The following is a 16,715-nucleotide window of genomic DNA, read 5'->3' on the forward strand; positions in this document are numbered from 1 at the left end:
TAACATTTCTTGTAATACTGGTGTTGAGGTGCTGAGTTCCTTTAGCTTTTTCTTGTCTAATCATATTTTTATTAAGAGTGCTTCCTAGCCCTAGCTGGTTTGGTTTAGTGGATAGAGCGTTGACCTGCGGACTGAAGAGTCCTAGGTTCAATTCCAATCAAGGGCACATGCCTGGGTTTCGGGCTCGATCTCCAGTAGGGGGCATGCAGGAGGCAACCAATCAATGATTCTCTCTCATCACTGATGTTTCTATCTCTCTCTCTCCCTCTCCTTTCCTCTCTGAAATCAATAAAAAAAATTTTTTTTAAAAGAGTGCTTCTTAGATATTGTTAGGCTAATTGTTGAAAACTGTAACAAATAAAGTTCCAGTCATGTTTTCACGGAAGACTTACAGGATATGAAATTGTGAAAACCCCTTTAGCCTTTGAAGCATCATATCCCCAGAGAATGTGAAGTGTGTAAACCTTAGAAAGAATCTTACATATAAATTAAGTTCTTCTTCAGAAGTTACAATATTTCCAAAGAATCTTTCCAGGGAGTTTTTTTTCTTAAGTAAATTAACTGTAAAATTTTAAATTAAATATCAACATTTTTGAGTATTCAAATAGTTGCAGAACATAAGTTTTTATCATTCGTAGGCTACTAAAAAGAATGGCAACTTCTGAACATATTTGTTCACTATGTATTTATTGGGCTTTTCATTTAAGACTACCAGTGGATTAGTAATTGCGTATTACTATGACATGTAATTGACACTACAAAATGACATGTTGGCGGTACTTGATAAGTAATTTATAAAATGATGTTTATAAACTGGATTCTATGTAATATTAGCAGTTAATTAATGTTTAACATTCAATTTCTGGTAAGTCAATATTCTATTTGACCATATGATTTGCTAATGTTTAAAACTCAATATTCTTTTTCCAAAAAAAAGAATAATTTTCCTTTTTCATTATCAAGAGTCATAAAGATATCCTTACAGTCAAGTATTTTATATTGAACTTTCTCTTCGTTAGTTGGCATTAAATGTAGTTCGATTATGATATTTTCTCAGAATTCAGCATTACTAGTATTTGTCTTGGTTGCATGATGTTCTCACCTGCATTTTTTGTATAAACAATTGTTTTGAACTTGAAAAGCATCTATAGTTATATTGAAACCTTGCATTTTGTTTCCAGACATTCTGTTCCTTTAAGGGACTGGAATAGGGTTGTACACTGAGACTAATGGCTTCAATATGATCAAAACACTGCTGGTAATAAATGTAAGTAAACTGATTCAATTACATTAGTAATGTAAATATTAGGCTACTCTAATTTAGTTCCTTTTCTTTGAGATACTTAAAACCCTTTATGACTATTAATATAAAGACTTTTTAAAATTCTATTTATTGATTTTAGAGAGAGAAGAGGGAGGGAGGGAGGGAGGGAGGGGAGGGGAGAGAGAGAGAGAGAGAGATGGATTTGTTGTTCCACTTATTTATGCTTTCAATAGTTGCTTCTTGAATGCACCCTGACTGGGGATCAACCCACAACCTTGGTATATTGGGACAACACTCTAACCAACTGAGCTACCCAGCAAGGACCTAGAGAAAGACTGCTTAAGACTTTCAACTTAACTAGACAGAAAACAATGCTAATATTCAAATTGGTTTCCTAATGACTCTTAATCATCCTAAGATATTATCCTAAGAGTAGCTATATTTAATTTTATTTCCATCATATCACCTGTAATAAGGTCAGTGGTGGCCCTTGAAAACACAGATCCATGTCCTACTTCCTGGAACCTCTGAATGTTATCTTATTGGGGGGAAGGAGGGAGGCCTTTAAGTTAGTGATTTTGAGATGGGGAGGCTGTTCTGGATTATTTGAATGAGCCTTTAAAAGCCATCACAATTGTTCTTATAAAAGAAAGGCAGAGGCAGGTTTGAGAGACACACAGAAGACACAGACGAGGAGGAAGCAATGTGACCATGTCAGCAGAGACTGGAGTGATGCAGCCACAAGCCAAGACCACCTGCATCCACTAGCTAAAAAAGGCCAGGAACAGATTCTCTCCCCTGGAGCCTCTGGAGGGAGTGCAACTCAGCTGACACCTCGATTTCCGACTTCTGGCCTCCGGAACTGTAAGAAGTGGATTTCTGTTGCTCTAAGCCAGCTGTGGGCAAACTACAGCCTGAGGGCCGGATTCAGCCCATTTGAAATGAATAACACTAAAAAAAAAAAGACCGTACCCTTTTATGTAATGATGTTTACTTTGAATTTACATTAGTTCACACAAACACTCCATCCATGCTTTTGTTCCGGCCCTCCGGTCCAGTTTAAGAACCCATTGTGGCCCTCGAGTCAAAAAGTTTGCCCACCCCTGCTAAGCCATGCAGTTTGTGGTAATTTGTTACTGCAGCTCAAGGAAAGGAATTAGATAATTATACCCATAATCAGCATCTGGTTGGTGTAATACAGGTAGTTAAATACACGCATAACTATTCTCACTGACCAAAACATCTTTCATCCCATTTACAAGAGCCATTTCTTAGAATGTAGGATGTAGAACATTTTCAAGAACGACATAGATGGGATTTAGTTTTGTATTTTAATAAACTTTCTGCCAAAACCGGTTTGGCTCAGTGGATAGAGCGTCGGCCTGCGGACTGAAAGGTCCCAGGTTCGATTCCGGTCAAGGGCATGTACCTGGGTTGCAGGCATATCCCCAGTAGGAGATGTGCAGGAGGCAGCTGATCGATGTTTCTAACTCTCTATCTCTCTCCCTTCCTCTCTGTGAAAAATCAATAAAATATATTTAAAAAATAAATAAATAAACTTTCTTCTGATATGCTCCTTAGGTTTTATAGAACTCATTCCTTAAGTAGATACCATGACTGTTTGAAATAAATTTTTGAGCACAGTCTACATCTCAAACTTCTGACACATTTCATTTGGGAAATATAGATCAGATCTATTAAACCAACCTCACAGGGACTGTATAGATATTTTATAATATTAGACTTTTATATGTCTGTGTTTTACATGTGTCTTTGAAATTTTTGCTTAAACTTGTTTTTAGCAGTGTCAGCTCCTGCCCAAGTTCTCAGCCTGCTGCTGACCTGCCCTATGTATTTCAGATTTGCTTAGCCGAACCCTACTATTATATAAGCAACTCCTCGAAATCTTTCTCTGTACAAATATATCCTACTGGTTGTTTCTCTAATAGGACCCTGACTAATACAACTCAACTGTTTTTTAAGATCATATTAAACAGTTCATTTAAACATAATATTTTTTAAAAATTTAAATTCTTTATTGAGTATTACATATGTCTCCCTTTTCCCCCATTGACCTCTCCCCGGCCATTCCCACCCCCCAGCACATGCCCTCACCCCCTTACTGTGTCCACGGGGTTTGCTCCTATACATGCATACAAGTACTTTCATAATTAATATTTCTTTTAACATATATAATTTTAAATATTTTTTTATTCAACAAATAATCCCTGATATTCAATTCACTTTAAAAGTACATTATAAGAAAACATGATTTTCCCACAAATTATTTCAGGTTTGGTTTGGGGATCAAATAAGCAATAACGTGAGTACATTTAACAATGTCTTTCTGTGTCAAAGCGGACAAAATTATTGCCATGTCTTGATGCTTGAAATGATTGCATTTTACTTTTTATAACAAAAAACAATTACTTTGTTTTTTATAATTTCCCAGGATTTTTTAAAAATAAACTTTATTTTCCATCCACCTTCTTTCTGTTCTGAGTTTGTGGAAGAACAGCTCAGGACCACTCTGGTTGTTCCTACCCGTTCAGTGGCCTGAGCAGTGGGGGCTGCAGACCAGTCTTCCTGGCAGGCTGAGCGCTCCAGTCTCCGGTAGGAAACTGAACGGGCACCGAGGGCACCTGCGCCCTCAGACCTGTCTGCGCCCTCAGGCTGGGCAGCAGCCAACGCAGGAGCGGGAGCGGTCCATTCACCCTGAAGCTCCTCCTCGGTCACAGCCTTTTCAGCCGCCTGCTCTTCCCCTTCAATCTCTTCAGGATCTCTGTCTAATTTTCACGTTGTTTGTAAATGATGGAACTCTCAAGCTGCCTTCTCAAACACTTCTTTGTAGTTGACACGCTGGGGGAGGAAGAGCTCAGGCCTCCTTCTGAAGACATGGTTAGAACTCAAGCGAAGCTGCAAGTTTGATGTGAAATTCCTGTTAGTGTTCACCACCTGTCGCCCTGAGGGTAGACATAGCCACGTGTGGCTACTGAGCACTTGAAATGCGGCCAGAGGAACTGAATTCTAAACTACACTTAGTTTTAATTAAATTTTAAATTAAAAAAAATTGGTGCTGTAGTTGATTCCGTTTGGGAAACATTTTAAGTATGTTTGAAATAACGAGCACGTGAATATTTTTTGATGGCAAATTTAATTAAATCTAAATACAGATCAGGTATTTCCAATGAAAAGTTAGCATCCAAATAGAAACTTACACCAAGGGTAATAAACACATTTGCATTTTAAACTTAGTACACACACAAAAAAAAATGTAAAATGTCTCATTATTTATTTATTAATGTTTTTAAGAGCTTGCACTCAAGAAAATTGTTAAAATAAATGCCAGCAGTTTCTTTATCCTTTTACAAAGTGGCTACTATAAATTTAAAATGACATATACGGCTCGCATCTTATTTCTAGTGGACACCCGTGATCTAGACAGCCTGGCAAACGGGAAAAGCCCCTCACATGGTGCCTATTACTTGCAGGAAAGGAAAAATCAGAATGTTATTTCTTATGAAGATTAACCGTGCTTAACCTGTAACTTTGAGAATTACTTATCCTGACTCCTCAGTATCACGTTTTACTCTTGTTAGTCCCACAAGTTCTTTTTGCAACATGGACGGCTAGGAAATAACTGTGCTGATAAAGGATAATGAAATGGAGGTAGCAGCTGAATTGCAAGGTGAGGTTTCACACTAGTCACTTTCTGGTTTTTAATCCTCACCCAGGATATCCTTCCCAGTGATTTTTTGAGTAGAAAGGGGAAGGAGGGACTAGAGGAGAGAGACAGACAGACAGACATGGATGTGAGACACGTCCGTTGCCTGTCTCCCCTGCACCCAGGTACGTGCCCTCGACCGGAACCGAACACGCGACCCTTCCGTCCGTGGGCCCACGCGCTGTAACCACTGAACACACCGGCCAGGGCAAGACTAGTCACTTTCTGGACTTGGTCCCAGGCCGAGAAAATGTCCCCAGTTTCTACACTCGCAACACCAGCGAGTGCCCCACACAGCTCCCAAAGCCACTGGCTGTCCTCTCTGCCCAAACCTGTGGCCTTTCCCAGGAGGTCCCCAACCGCCTCGAGTTCGAGAGGCTCCGGGTCCCCAGCCCAGCCCCAAAGGCGGCCGGGAAAAGACAGTCGTAGAAGCGGGCGCGCCGCCGCGACCCCAGGTGGAGTACCGCGGGCTGCACCGCGAGCCGCCGAGTCCCCGACAACCGAGCTCGCTGAGGGCCCAGAACACGAGCGCCACCGCCCGGCAGGAGGCGGGTCCACCACCCCGCCGAATCCGCGAGCCGGGCTGATGACGAACACAGGGCGCGACGCACGCAGACGGATCGACGCACGCACGCACGCACACGCCGCCCCGCGCTCGCACGACGGTGCGTGCAGGGAGCGCGAGGAAGCCCGGCCGTCACCGGCGCGACCAGCGTTCCCCCACCTCCGCACCCTGTGCTGCCGCCGCCTCCGCCCCTCGGCGCCCGCCTCCCGCCTCCGTCCGAGGCCTTCGAGGCAGCGAGGCTCCCGGCCTCGCTCCTGTCTCTTTAAATGGTGGGGTCAGCGGGCCGCCCCTGCAGCTGCTGCCTGGGTGGCCCCGCGCGCCGCTATTGAGGGGCGAACCAAGATGGCGGCGGCTTTGGCTCTGTGAGGAAGACGGAAGAGGCGGTGGCAGCGGCGGAGGAAAGAGGTTTCCAATAGCCTGGGGCGCTCGGCTCCTGGGGGCTCTCGGCGTCTCCCGCGCAGGGGAAGCAGCTGCGGCAGGGGCAGGCGCCTGTCGGCGTGGGACACTCGAAGCAGGAGAGCGGAGCGGAGCCGCCGGCTGCGGTGGCAGGGCCAGGTATAAGGAAGGAAAACATGGCGGCGGCCGCCTGAGGAGGCGGCGGCGGCGGCGGCGGCGGCGCGGGAAGCGGCTTCGCGGACGACATGGTGGAAGCGGGAGCAGGGCAGTGACCGGCGCTCCGAGTTGGCACCGCGGCCGGGCGGGAGGCTGCGAAGCGCTGCGCGCCCCCCTCGGGACGGCCGGGCTGGCCGGGGCTGGACAATAGCGCCGAGGCCCCGGAGGCGAGGAAAGGCGGGGGCCCACAGCTCTGCCCGGGAGCGGGCCATGCGGGCGGCTGCGCGGCCCCGCAGCGGCCTGTGGCGGCAGTGAAGCCGGGGAGCCCTCCGCTTGCGGGCGTCTTTCCGCCTCGGCTCCCGCCTCCCCGGCCCCTCTTCCTGGGCGACTCCGGCGGGGCCTCTGCCCCGGCCCCTGGGCGGCACGATGACCGATACCAGGCGGCGGGTGAAGGTTTACACGCTCAACGAGGACCGGCAGTGGGACGACCGGGGCACCGGGCACGTGTCGTCCGGCTACGTGGAGCGGCTGAAGGGCATGTCCCTGCTCGTCAGGGCCGAGAGCGACGGTGAGTGACCCCCCTGCGCGGCGGGACCCGCCTCCCGGGTCCCTTTTGGGCTGGTGGCCCGCTTCCTACGAGGACGGAGAGGGCGGGCCGCCGGTCCCCCGGCCCCGGCGCTGCTCGGAGAGCGCTGGAAGCATTCTTGCTCCCGGCGCCCGGCGGCACCTGCGGGTACGAGCGGGGCCCGGCGGGTTCGGGCTGTGCCGCGCCCCCGAGGAGTGAGGGGAGGTCGGAGCCGGACCGGGAGTCGGGCCGTGCGGTTCTTGTGCGCGACAGTGACCTTGAGAAAGGCCCGGATCCATCCGACCTGCCGCCGCAGCTCACCGGTCTGCGAAGCCGGCCCGCACCTCCGTTCGGAGCCGGGGAGTTCTCCGCCGTTTCCCTCTTTGGAGAACACTTCGCTCCGCTTTTTTTTTTTTTCCTTTTAAAGCACTTCTGCTGCATCTTTCTGATCCTGTTGCAGGCTGGCTACACTGTTCCACGGTTCAGACACCTCTACACAGAGGAAAAATGCTGCTTTGCTGTGAGAAAGTAGAGGCGGATTCCGCACTGTTAGTTTTCCTTTTCATTAGCAGTGCGGAATTTCGTGTGTGGTTTCACTGTGTAAAGGTCTTGCAAGTTTGGAATCATTCGATGCCAGCTGTTTTGATTGCTTAAAGGTATATTCGTTATTTGGTTCGGTTAACAGGTGGGGGAAAGTTGGCAGATAATCTTTAAAACCGTTCGAATCTGCCCTATGCTTCAAATATTTGGAAACAGCCCTCAAGGTTCAAAGACCAAGTTGTTAAAAAAAAATAAAGGTTTCACCTTTTTAAAGACTTTCTTTTGTGATTGCCAATTCCCTCTGTGGCCTACGGTGAATTTCACTTAAAGACAATGTTCATGTCAGGTAAAACTATTTTCAAATTGCTTTTTAAATTTTTTTTCCTTTTTATTGAATTTGCTGGGGTGACACTATTAACAAAATTATACAAGTTTCAGGTGCAAGACTTTTAATTGGACTCTCTATCCAGAATTCCACTTACATAAAAAACAAACTCACCCTTGTATAATTGAAGATTCTAGGAACATTGATTTTCAATTTGAATGGAAGAATGGTAATTTGGAGTATATTGCCAACAGGTTAGCTAGCTTAATATGGCTACCAAAAATAACTTAAAACTGGAGAAAAATTATTTCCTTTTGATGGCATTTTAAAGGGTTTTGAATGCATCGGGTATATTTTTTTCTGAGGACTATTAAAATATAAGTTTTTATGTCAAGTGTTATTGTATGACTATTAACCTCTACATTTTGGGATACTTGGAAAATTTTTTACATAGTAAATTGGAAGGCATGGGCTTTGTTTGTAGGTTCAGTTAACTTTTGAGATGAAAGCATGAGTAGATTTGCCATTAAGATTCTGAAATCTTATAACTGAGACAAAATCCTGTTTCACATCATGTATTTAGTTGGACTCAAAGTCTTTTCTTTAAACTGTTTTTAAGCATTAAATCTCAAAGTCATAAATGTCTTCTATGTATGGGGAATCATACTCTTTTAACATAATAATACGGGAATCCCTCCCTTCCCCCTCATTTTTATTTTCACTACTTTAGAAATAGCCCCAAACCTCCTTCCCTCCCTTTGGAAGGTTTGGGATCCAGCAATAAGGCTGGTTGAATGGCTGAAACAATGGACTTAACGTATTTCATCTCTTTCCCTATTAGAGAAAAATTAACTGATGTACAGTTGTTAAATTTACATTGTAAAGAAAACTAAATCCAAAGAGTGGATTTAGAAAATTGTAAATATTTGTGAAATATTGTTGTAATCTTTAATTTGATTAGTAATCAGGGTTTTTTTCTAACAGGAAAATTGCAAATAGGAATAACCAATTTTTTTTGAGTGCCTACTATGTGCCAAAGACTCTTTATTGGTATCCTCTGGTATAGGACGTATTATTAGCTGAATTTTGCAGATAGGAAAACTGAGGTTTAGAGAGGTTTCTTAACAATTTAGTTAGGAAGCAAGGTCAGTGTTCAAACTGAGTTTGATTGAGATATCTAGTCTGTGACTTAAAACTAGTATCAATTATTTTATTATCATTAATTGTTCAGTCTTAAATTCCCATATTGTCTACTTGCATTTGCTGCTTTATGCTTAGATTCAGACTTATCTCAAAGAAAATGAAAAAAAAATTTAGCCTTGAAGATTTTAAAATTATAGTTTATCTATCTTCAAGCCACACATGGGAGTTTTTGTATTGACTGCTAGTTGGGGTTATCGCTTATTGTGTGCTTTCCTCATTCTCCATTTAAGATCATTGAGAAGTTTCTTTTTATTGTGATGAATAAAATAGAAAGTATTTACGATCTTCAATACAATGAGTCATTTATCTTGTTAGAGTAGCTTAGACACTCATCTGAAAATCAGGAGTGCAATTTCTGAATGGAAATACTCTTGCCTCCCAATTACAGGGCACATCTGTCTGGGTAAGTATGCTCTTTCCCCATGAAGCTGAGTGGCTTGGCTAATCTGTAGCCCATTTTACCTTGGAAAGGATAGATGTCCCAACAAGCCACTGAGCCCATTTTCTGCATTGCATCCTTATTCAATAGGTTCCTGTTGGCAAGAGATAGTAGGAACATGTATTTTTCTTTAATAAGATAGTTTACCTCATTTCATAAAGCATTTTTTACATTTCAGAAGAGTTTTATCTATTATATGACTTGACTATTTCAGAGTTTAAAAGGTTAAATTCTCACTGTAAATCAATAAAAAGTTGATTTAAATTCTCAATGAGGCATGAAGAAAATGAGACATTGGGGAATGTTTTTTTGGTTAAGGTAGCACTGCTAACTAATGGTAAAAATTGGAGTTCTGTCCTGCCTCTGGTAGAACTTGGTTTCCTCTACTCCTACTATAATTAGAAAAGGAGGTCAGAACACTTTGGGGTGGGAAAGTCTGTCTTGTTTTGGCTGCTGTGGTGAGAGAAATGAACAAAGAAAGCATCAGTTTTTTGTTTTTGTTTTTTAATTCTCACCAGAGTAGTGAGGATATTTTTCCAATGGTATTCAGAGAGTGGAAGGGAGGGGGAAGGAAGAGAGAAATATGTTAAGTGACAGAGACATCAATTGGTTGCCTCCCACATGTGCCTGGAGGTGGGGAGGGCAGGGATCAGACTTGCAACTGAATGGAACCTGAGACCCTCCAGTGTACAGGCTGATGCTCTAACCACTGGGAACGCCGGCCAGGTGGCATCAGCATTTTTCATTGCTATTCTTATAAATCTTGCATACAGGAAGTATTTCAGATTTAGCTACCAAGAAGAGCATAGTATCAGTACAAAGAAATAGTTCATTTGAAAAGTTGATTTAAATACTTTTTTCTTGTGTAGACCTATGTTGTAGAAAATTAATAGGCTTAGGATAACCAAACCCTTATTTATCATCTGTTGCAGGTGATAACAAAGTTGAGGGGCATTAACTACATTGGATATAGTTGATGGGGCTAGTGAAGACTTGACATAGGTGTGGCCTATGCTACCGATTTTTTTTCCTAAACCATTTCAGTTTTTATATATCATCTGTAATTTGGTGGACCACAAAATCAGGAAGAGAGGGACTTGGAACACAGACCTGCTATAGGTATAAAGCATTCACTAGTCTCCTATCTAGATGAGATTTGGACTTCCACAGACCTGGTATAGGTATAAAGCATTCACTAGTCTCCTATCCAGATGAGATTTGGACTTACATTAACTCGTTTTTGGTGGTGTTTTTTCTTACCAGTGAAGCATTGTACCTGAGCCCCTGCCCTTAGCTTTGAGCATTGATAAGAACTATATACTGGAAAAGCCTAGAGCAGCGGTTCTCAACCTGTGGGTCGCGATCCCTTTGGGGGTCGAACGACCCTTTCACAGGGGTCGCCTAAGACCATCGGAAAACACATATATAATTACATATTGTTTTTGTGATTAATCACTATGCTTTAATTATGTTCAATTTGTAACAATGAAATTGGGGGTTCCACAACATGAGGAACTGTATTAAAGGGTCACGGCATTAGGAAGGTTGAGAACCACTGGCCTAGAGGTTTAACTGCTTACTCAGGAGTGACAAAGCTGGAGCTGTTCATTCTGAAATCCTTAAGTGTTTATCCAAATCAAAAGTAAGGACGAGACCTAAGATAATCCCATACTGCCTGAATCTGATTGGTTATTGGTTGATATTAAAAATAGAACCACAGAAGTTATAGAGACTGTAATAACTCAGTTCTCCAAAAGAAGGAAATAACTTCTAAATAAATGAATTTTCTAGCTCAATAAAACTGTATACCAGAGATTAAAACGCAACAATTTTCATGTAATGTTTCTTAAATATATGCTTGAATTTTTTTTTTAAGCAGTGTAATGAGCCTGTTAGTTAGCCTTTCATTTGTAATGTGTTTCTGGATCATCATTTTCAATACTAATTTTTCTACTATATTTATCAGTACAGTGATGCCAATGAGATGATACTCTGTTCATGCCCTAAAAAAACAAGAGTGCTAATTATGTACTAGATACTAGGATAGGCTTTTTAATATAAATGTTCAGTTATTACAACATCCCTATGAGGTATTATTTTTTCCAACCATAAGTCTTGGTGTATTGAATTTTTTAAAAAATCCTCACCCAAGGATATGTTTTTTTTTTTTCTTTCTTTCTTTTTTTTTTTTCTTTTCACAGAGAGGAAGGGAGAGGGATAGGGAGTTAGAAACATCGATCAGCTGCCTCCTGCACACTCCCCACTGGGTATGTGCCTGCAACCAAGATACATGCCCTTGACTGGAATCGAACCCGGGACCCTTGAGTCTGCAGGCCGACGCTCTATCCACTGAGGCAAACCGGTCAGGGCCAAGGATATGTTTTTATTGATTTTAGAGAGAGAGAGGAAGGGAGAGAGAAACATCTATCAGTTGCCTACCATATGAACCTGAAAAATTTTGGTATATAGGACAGCGCTCCAGCCAACTGAGCCACACGGCCAGGGTGTATTGGTTCTTTGATTGGATAGTTGTGGTCTTTTCCTGCACCCAGCAAGACATCTAGATTTATTATAATGTGCTGGAGTCCAACCCCAGCAGGTCCAGGGGTCCCCAAAGGTGTGGACGGAGTCGGTGAAGAAGGAATGACACGAAGACAGCCTTCAGTTGGTCAGCAGCCTAGTCAGGACCTCTAGCCAGGATCTCCAGCCAAAGTTCTGGTCGGAGTTCTGGTTAGGAACTGATCAGGATCTGATGAGGATGTGATGTTTATTGTCTTGTTACATCTATATTTATACCAGCCGATTTTAATCCTGTCAATTTCTATTACAAAGGTTAGGGCGTTTCTTATATCCATTCCAGGGAGTAAAGATTATGTAGCTTAACTACCCGCCTGGCACTTAGTTAAGGGGTTGTATCCCCTCCCTAACCTCAGGGAAAAATCCCCACCTGGGGAAACAACCTTTCTCGTAGAGGTGACCTTGGTTAAAACACATGGTGCTAAGGAGAGGAAACATATTAAGAACAATATGCTATATATGCCAGGTCCCTTGAAACATATGCTGTGCAGATGTTTCTTTCCTGCGGCGACTGTGTCAAGCAGGAAGGATGGACCAGTTTCCGGCAATAATGTAAAATCTTTTCATTTTAAAATTTTTACATATGTATATGAATATGTTTATTAGACTAGGAATCAAACAAGCTATCTGTGGGCTGCATCCAGGCTAATATAAACTTTTTGGAATGATAATTTGGTCTGCATTACCAACTACCCTTCACCCCACTCCTGGGAGGTGTTTGTTTTGATGAGGTTTATTGGGGCTTGGCAACAGGATACAAAAAGAAAAGGAAAAAGCTCTCACATTGCATTTTATAGGAGGAACCAAGGTATTGGGAAGCAGGGAGGAAACATTTTTAACTATACTCAAAGTGTACTATTTGTTTTATTGTGAGTTTTTCTTGCTGTCAATGTATGACTGCTTTGACCCATAATTGTCTTGGTGGTGTTCTGAGTGGCATTTCCCCTCTACTACCGTTGTTCCCCCATTTCCTGAGTGTTGTATAGACCTCCTTTTTGTCAGTATATTTGGTGCATCTGTTAGTGTCTGGATACACAGATCTATCTCATCTAAAAGTAGAATAATAATTCCACTATATGTTTAATTCACACAGTACATTGTTTGTGGCACTTCTCAAAACTTTTTCCTCAGGATACCTTTATACACTTAAAATTGAGGACCCCTCAAAAGCTTTTGTTTATGTAGGTTGTATCTATTGATATTTACTATATTAGAAATTAAAACTAAGACTTTCAAGAGCTTTTCTAAAAAGAAATTTAATGAAAAAGAGTGTCATTATTTTATAGTTTTACAAATCTCTTTAGTGCCTGGCTTAATTTTTTTAAAAGGATGATTCTCTTCATTTAGCCTGTTACAATATCACAGTACGGACACTAAGAAAAATAAGGATAGAAAATTCAAATCACCTTTTAGTAATCCTATATAATAAAAGCCTAATATAGTAAGTGTCTGGTTGACCTGTCGGCTGTTCAACCAATCAGAGCGTAATCCTATATAATAAAAGGGTAATATGCAAATAGACTGAATGGCAGAACGACTGAACAACCAAAGCATAATATGCTAATGATATGCTAAGGCTGCTCAACTGCTCGCTATAATGAGCACTGACCACCAGGGGGAAGACAGTTGACTGGTCGACCAGTCGCTATGACGTGCACTGACCACCAGGGGGCAGATTCTCCGATGGGTAGGTTAGCTTGCTGCTGGGGTCCAGCCAATCGGGACTGAGTGAGATGGGCTGGACACGCCCTGAAGCCCTCCATGGTCCCTCCCTGGCCTGATCATGTACCAGTGGGGTCCCTCAGCCTGGCCTGTGCCCTCTCGCAATCCGGGACCCCTCGGAGGATGTCGGAGAGCCGGTTTCAGCCTAATCCCACAGGCCAGTCCCCTTAGGAGGGCGCCAGATGCAGGGCTCATGACTGGCGAGTGCTGCTGCGATAGCAGGAGCCTCTCCTGATCGGGACTGATTGGGCGCGAGCCCGTGGTAGGCACAGTGGGGCCAGGATGAGCGGGAGTGGCAGGTAGGAGCTGCAGGCAGCGTGGGACTGCGGGTTTTGGCCTGATCCCTGCAGACTACCCAGAGGGACCCCACCCGTGCACGAATTCGTGCACCAGGCCTCTAGTATTATAATGATATGCTAAAGCTGCTCAACCGCTCGCTATGATGTGCACTGACCACCAGGGGGCAGACGCTCCGACCTGTAGGTTAGCTTGCTGCTGGGGTCTGGCCCATCAGAGAGCTAGACAGGCCGGACACTCCCTGGAGTCCTCCCAGCAGTCCCTTCCCCGGCTGGCCAGCCTCCCGTGTCTCTCCCTGCCCCGGTCGTGCACTGGTGGGGTCCCTTGGCCTGGCCTGCTCCCTCTCGCAATCCGGGACCCCTCAGGGGATGTTGGAGAGCCAGTTTTGGCCCAATCCCACAAGGGGAGCACTGATCAGCCAGAAGCAGAACTCACGGCTGGCAAGCACAGCGGTGGTGGTGGGAGCCTCTCCTGCCTCCGCTGCAGTTGGACATCCCCTGAGGGCTCCCAGACTGTGAGAGGGCGCAGGTCCAGGCTGAGGGGATCCCCCCCCCCCCCCACCAAGTGCACAATTTCATGCACTGGGTTTCTAGTATAAATATAATTTTGATTTTCCAGACCACTTAAGATCCCCACACTTTGAGAACATCTGGCATAGAGATTGTTTCTAGTTTTTTATCATTACAAACACTGCCAATGACGTCTTTTTTTTTTTTTTTTAATGTTTTTATTGACTGCAGAGAGGAAGGGAGAGGGAAAGAGAGAGAGAGAAATTTCAGTGATGACAGAGGATCTAGGATCTGCTGCCTCCTCTACATTCCCCACTGGGGATCAAGCTCACGGCCAGGCACGTGCCCTACCAGGAATTAAACCATGACCTCCTGGTTCATGGGTCGATGCTCAACCAGCACCGGCCAGAGCAAACGTTTTTAATTTTGATCATTTTTTTTTTTTTTATTTCGGTTAGGTTGAGCTTTTGTGCAGTTTGACTTTTAAAGAAGCATTACTTATTTAGTTGCCTTAGTTCTATGACACTAGACCTCTTGCATCTTCTGAAATGTTACAAAGTAATCCGGTTGTTTTGTTCACTGTACTGTCTTATTTATGTAGATTTCTAGAGATGATTTTTTTTTTTCTTTTTTAGGGCATGATATATTTCAAAATAGGTTTTTTGGGGGATGTATTTTCTCATGGAAAGCATGTTGTAAGTGTAATTACATGCCATGATTCATCTTTAAAAAATAAGTTTGATCTATAATATACCTAACATACTCTGATTTCTTTGGGAAATAATAGAATACAATTTTTGTTCTGGTAGTTAAAACAGTACAAGAATATTTACAAAGTTAATTGAAGACTTTTGATAAGTGCCCTTTTCTCAACTGTCTAGTTACTATTTGGGATGGGTAAAGCAGCTGTTAAGTGTTATATGAGAAGAAATGAAAGCTTTGGGTGAGAGACAGGTGCAAAGAAACCTGCTTCTTAAGCATTTTGGGCCAGAACCTGACATTAGATTAGTGCATTGCGGGTTAAACGAACTGGTTGATGAGGGGAAAGTTTAGTTTTAAAATTTGCTTTTTGTCACAAAGCAGTAGTTATTTTCTAAATATCATGAGTCTTATGCTACTGCTGGTGGGAGAGTGGGGGGATCAGAAATGTGCAAATTAGCTTACAATGAGATAAATTATTTGAAGATGGAGAAGTGTGGTAATTCCTGTAATAAGAAATTTCCTTAGCTGAAATTGTATGTGCATCAAATGTTCAGAAAAGAAAATATGTGTGTATGTAAAGAATATATCGTTTTGCTGCTTTGCAGTTACATAATGGAATATCTTTTCTTTTGTTTCCTAGGCTCTCTACTTTTAGAATCCAAAATAAATCCTAACACTGCATACCAGAAACAACAGGTAAAAATTTGAAGATGTGTTTTATTTTGCATATTATTCTCTCAGTTGGTGATTGAATGAAAATTTACTCTCTGATTCCTTATAATGAAAAATTAAGAACAGATTACAACATACTTTGCCAGTCTAATTCTAAAATACAACTTCTATCAATTTTTAGCATATGAAACAATCATTCTAAATTTTAAAAAAAACTTGATTTGTATTAAGCCAAGTTTATGTTCCAGGTAGCCTAGCAGGTGAGCTTTGATACTCAAAAGGTAAAACAACTCAGTTTTATTGTTTCTGCCTAAAGTGTAAAAAAAAAGTGGCAACTGATGTAATCATCAGCCATTAACACAAGTCCTTCATTGTTGTAGATGCCAGTGCAGAAGAAATATTTGTATTCCTCTACAGCAACTCAGTGTAGATAAGAATCTGATTTCTTCATTTTTAAATTTTTACTTATGGATTTGAGAAAGAGGAAAAGAAACATTGATTTGTTGTTCCATTTAGTTATGCATTCATTGGTTGATCTTATATGTGCCCTGACCAGGGTTCAAATCTCCAACCTTGGCATATTGGGACGATGCTCTAACTAACTGAGCTACTAAGATTCTGGCCAGGGCAAGAATCTGATTTCTTACATAGCCTGAAGAGGACTTTATACTGATGTTACAGTTTTTAAGGCAACTTTCAATTTGAGTATATTCTTCCTTGTATTTTTTTATATGTAAGAGATACCAGAAAGTAAATCTTTCCCTCACTTAGTACTACTAGCACTATCGACAAATGGTATTTATTTAGAACTCACACACATATTGCTCTACAAAGCCAGTGAAATCGGTATCAGTTTCCTCATTGCCCTGAAGGTGCAGAGATAAAATAATTTAAAATAAAGAATATTACCAACACGTTCATACATACGTTACTTTATAAATGTATGCATGTATCATTTTATAAATTATAAAAGTGCTTTGCTTTATCACCAACACTAAAATACTGCTAGAAGGAAATCAGTATTGTCTTTATTTTGCACATTAATTGATGCCTAAAGAT

The 16,715-nt window shown here is 42.5% G+C and overlaps 1 protein-coding gene across 2 annotated transcripts in view; it reads left to right on the forward strand.

Moving 5' to 3' along the window:
- The first annotated feature begins 5,851 nt into the window (after positions 1-5,851).
- The window catches only part of LOC139010395 (serine/threonine-protein phosphatase 4 regulatory subunit 3A), a 37,638-nt gene continuing 26,774 nt past the window's right edge, over positions 5,852-16,715 (forward strand). The window contains exons 1-2 of one of the 2 annotated variants that reach the window (XM_070414786.1): positions 5,852-6,673; positions 15,625-15,680. In XM_070414786.1, the coding sequence (XP_070270887.1) occupies positions 6,532-6,673; positions 15,625-15,680 (198 nt within the window). In that variant the 5' untranslated portion in view covers positions 5,852-6,531. The remainder of the gene's footprint in view (positions 6,674-15,624; positions 15,681-16,715) is intronic. The other variant, XM_070414797.1, reaches the window with a different exon arrangement.

The sequence above is a fragment of the Myotis yumanensis genome, unplaced genomic scaffold (genome assembly GCF_028538775.1).
Source record: "Myotis yumanensis isolate MYYU_CA2020_CCGP unplaced genomic scaffold, mMyoYum1.0.hap1 SCAF_1, whole genome shotgun sequence".
In the NCBI taxonomy this organism is placed as follows: Eukaryota; Metazoa; Chordata; class Mammalia; order Chiroptera; family Vespertilionidae; genus Myotis; species Myotis yumanensis.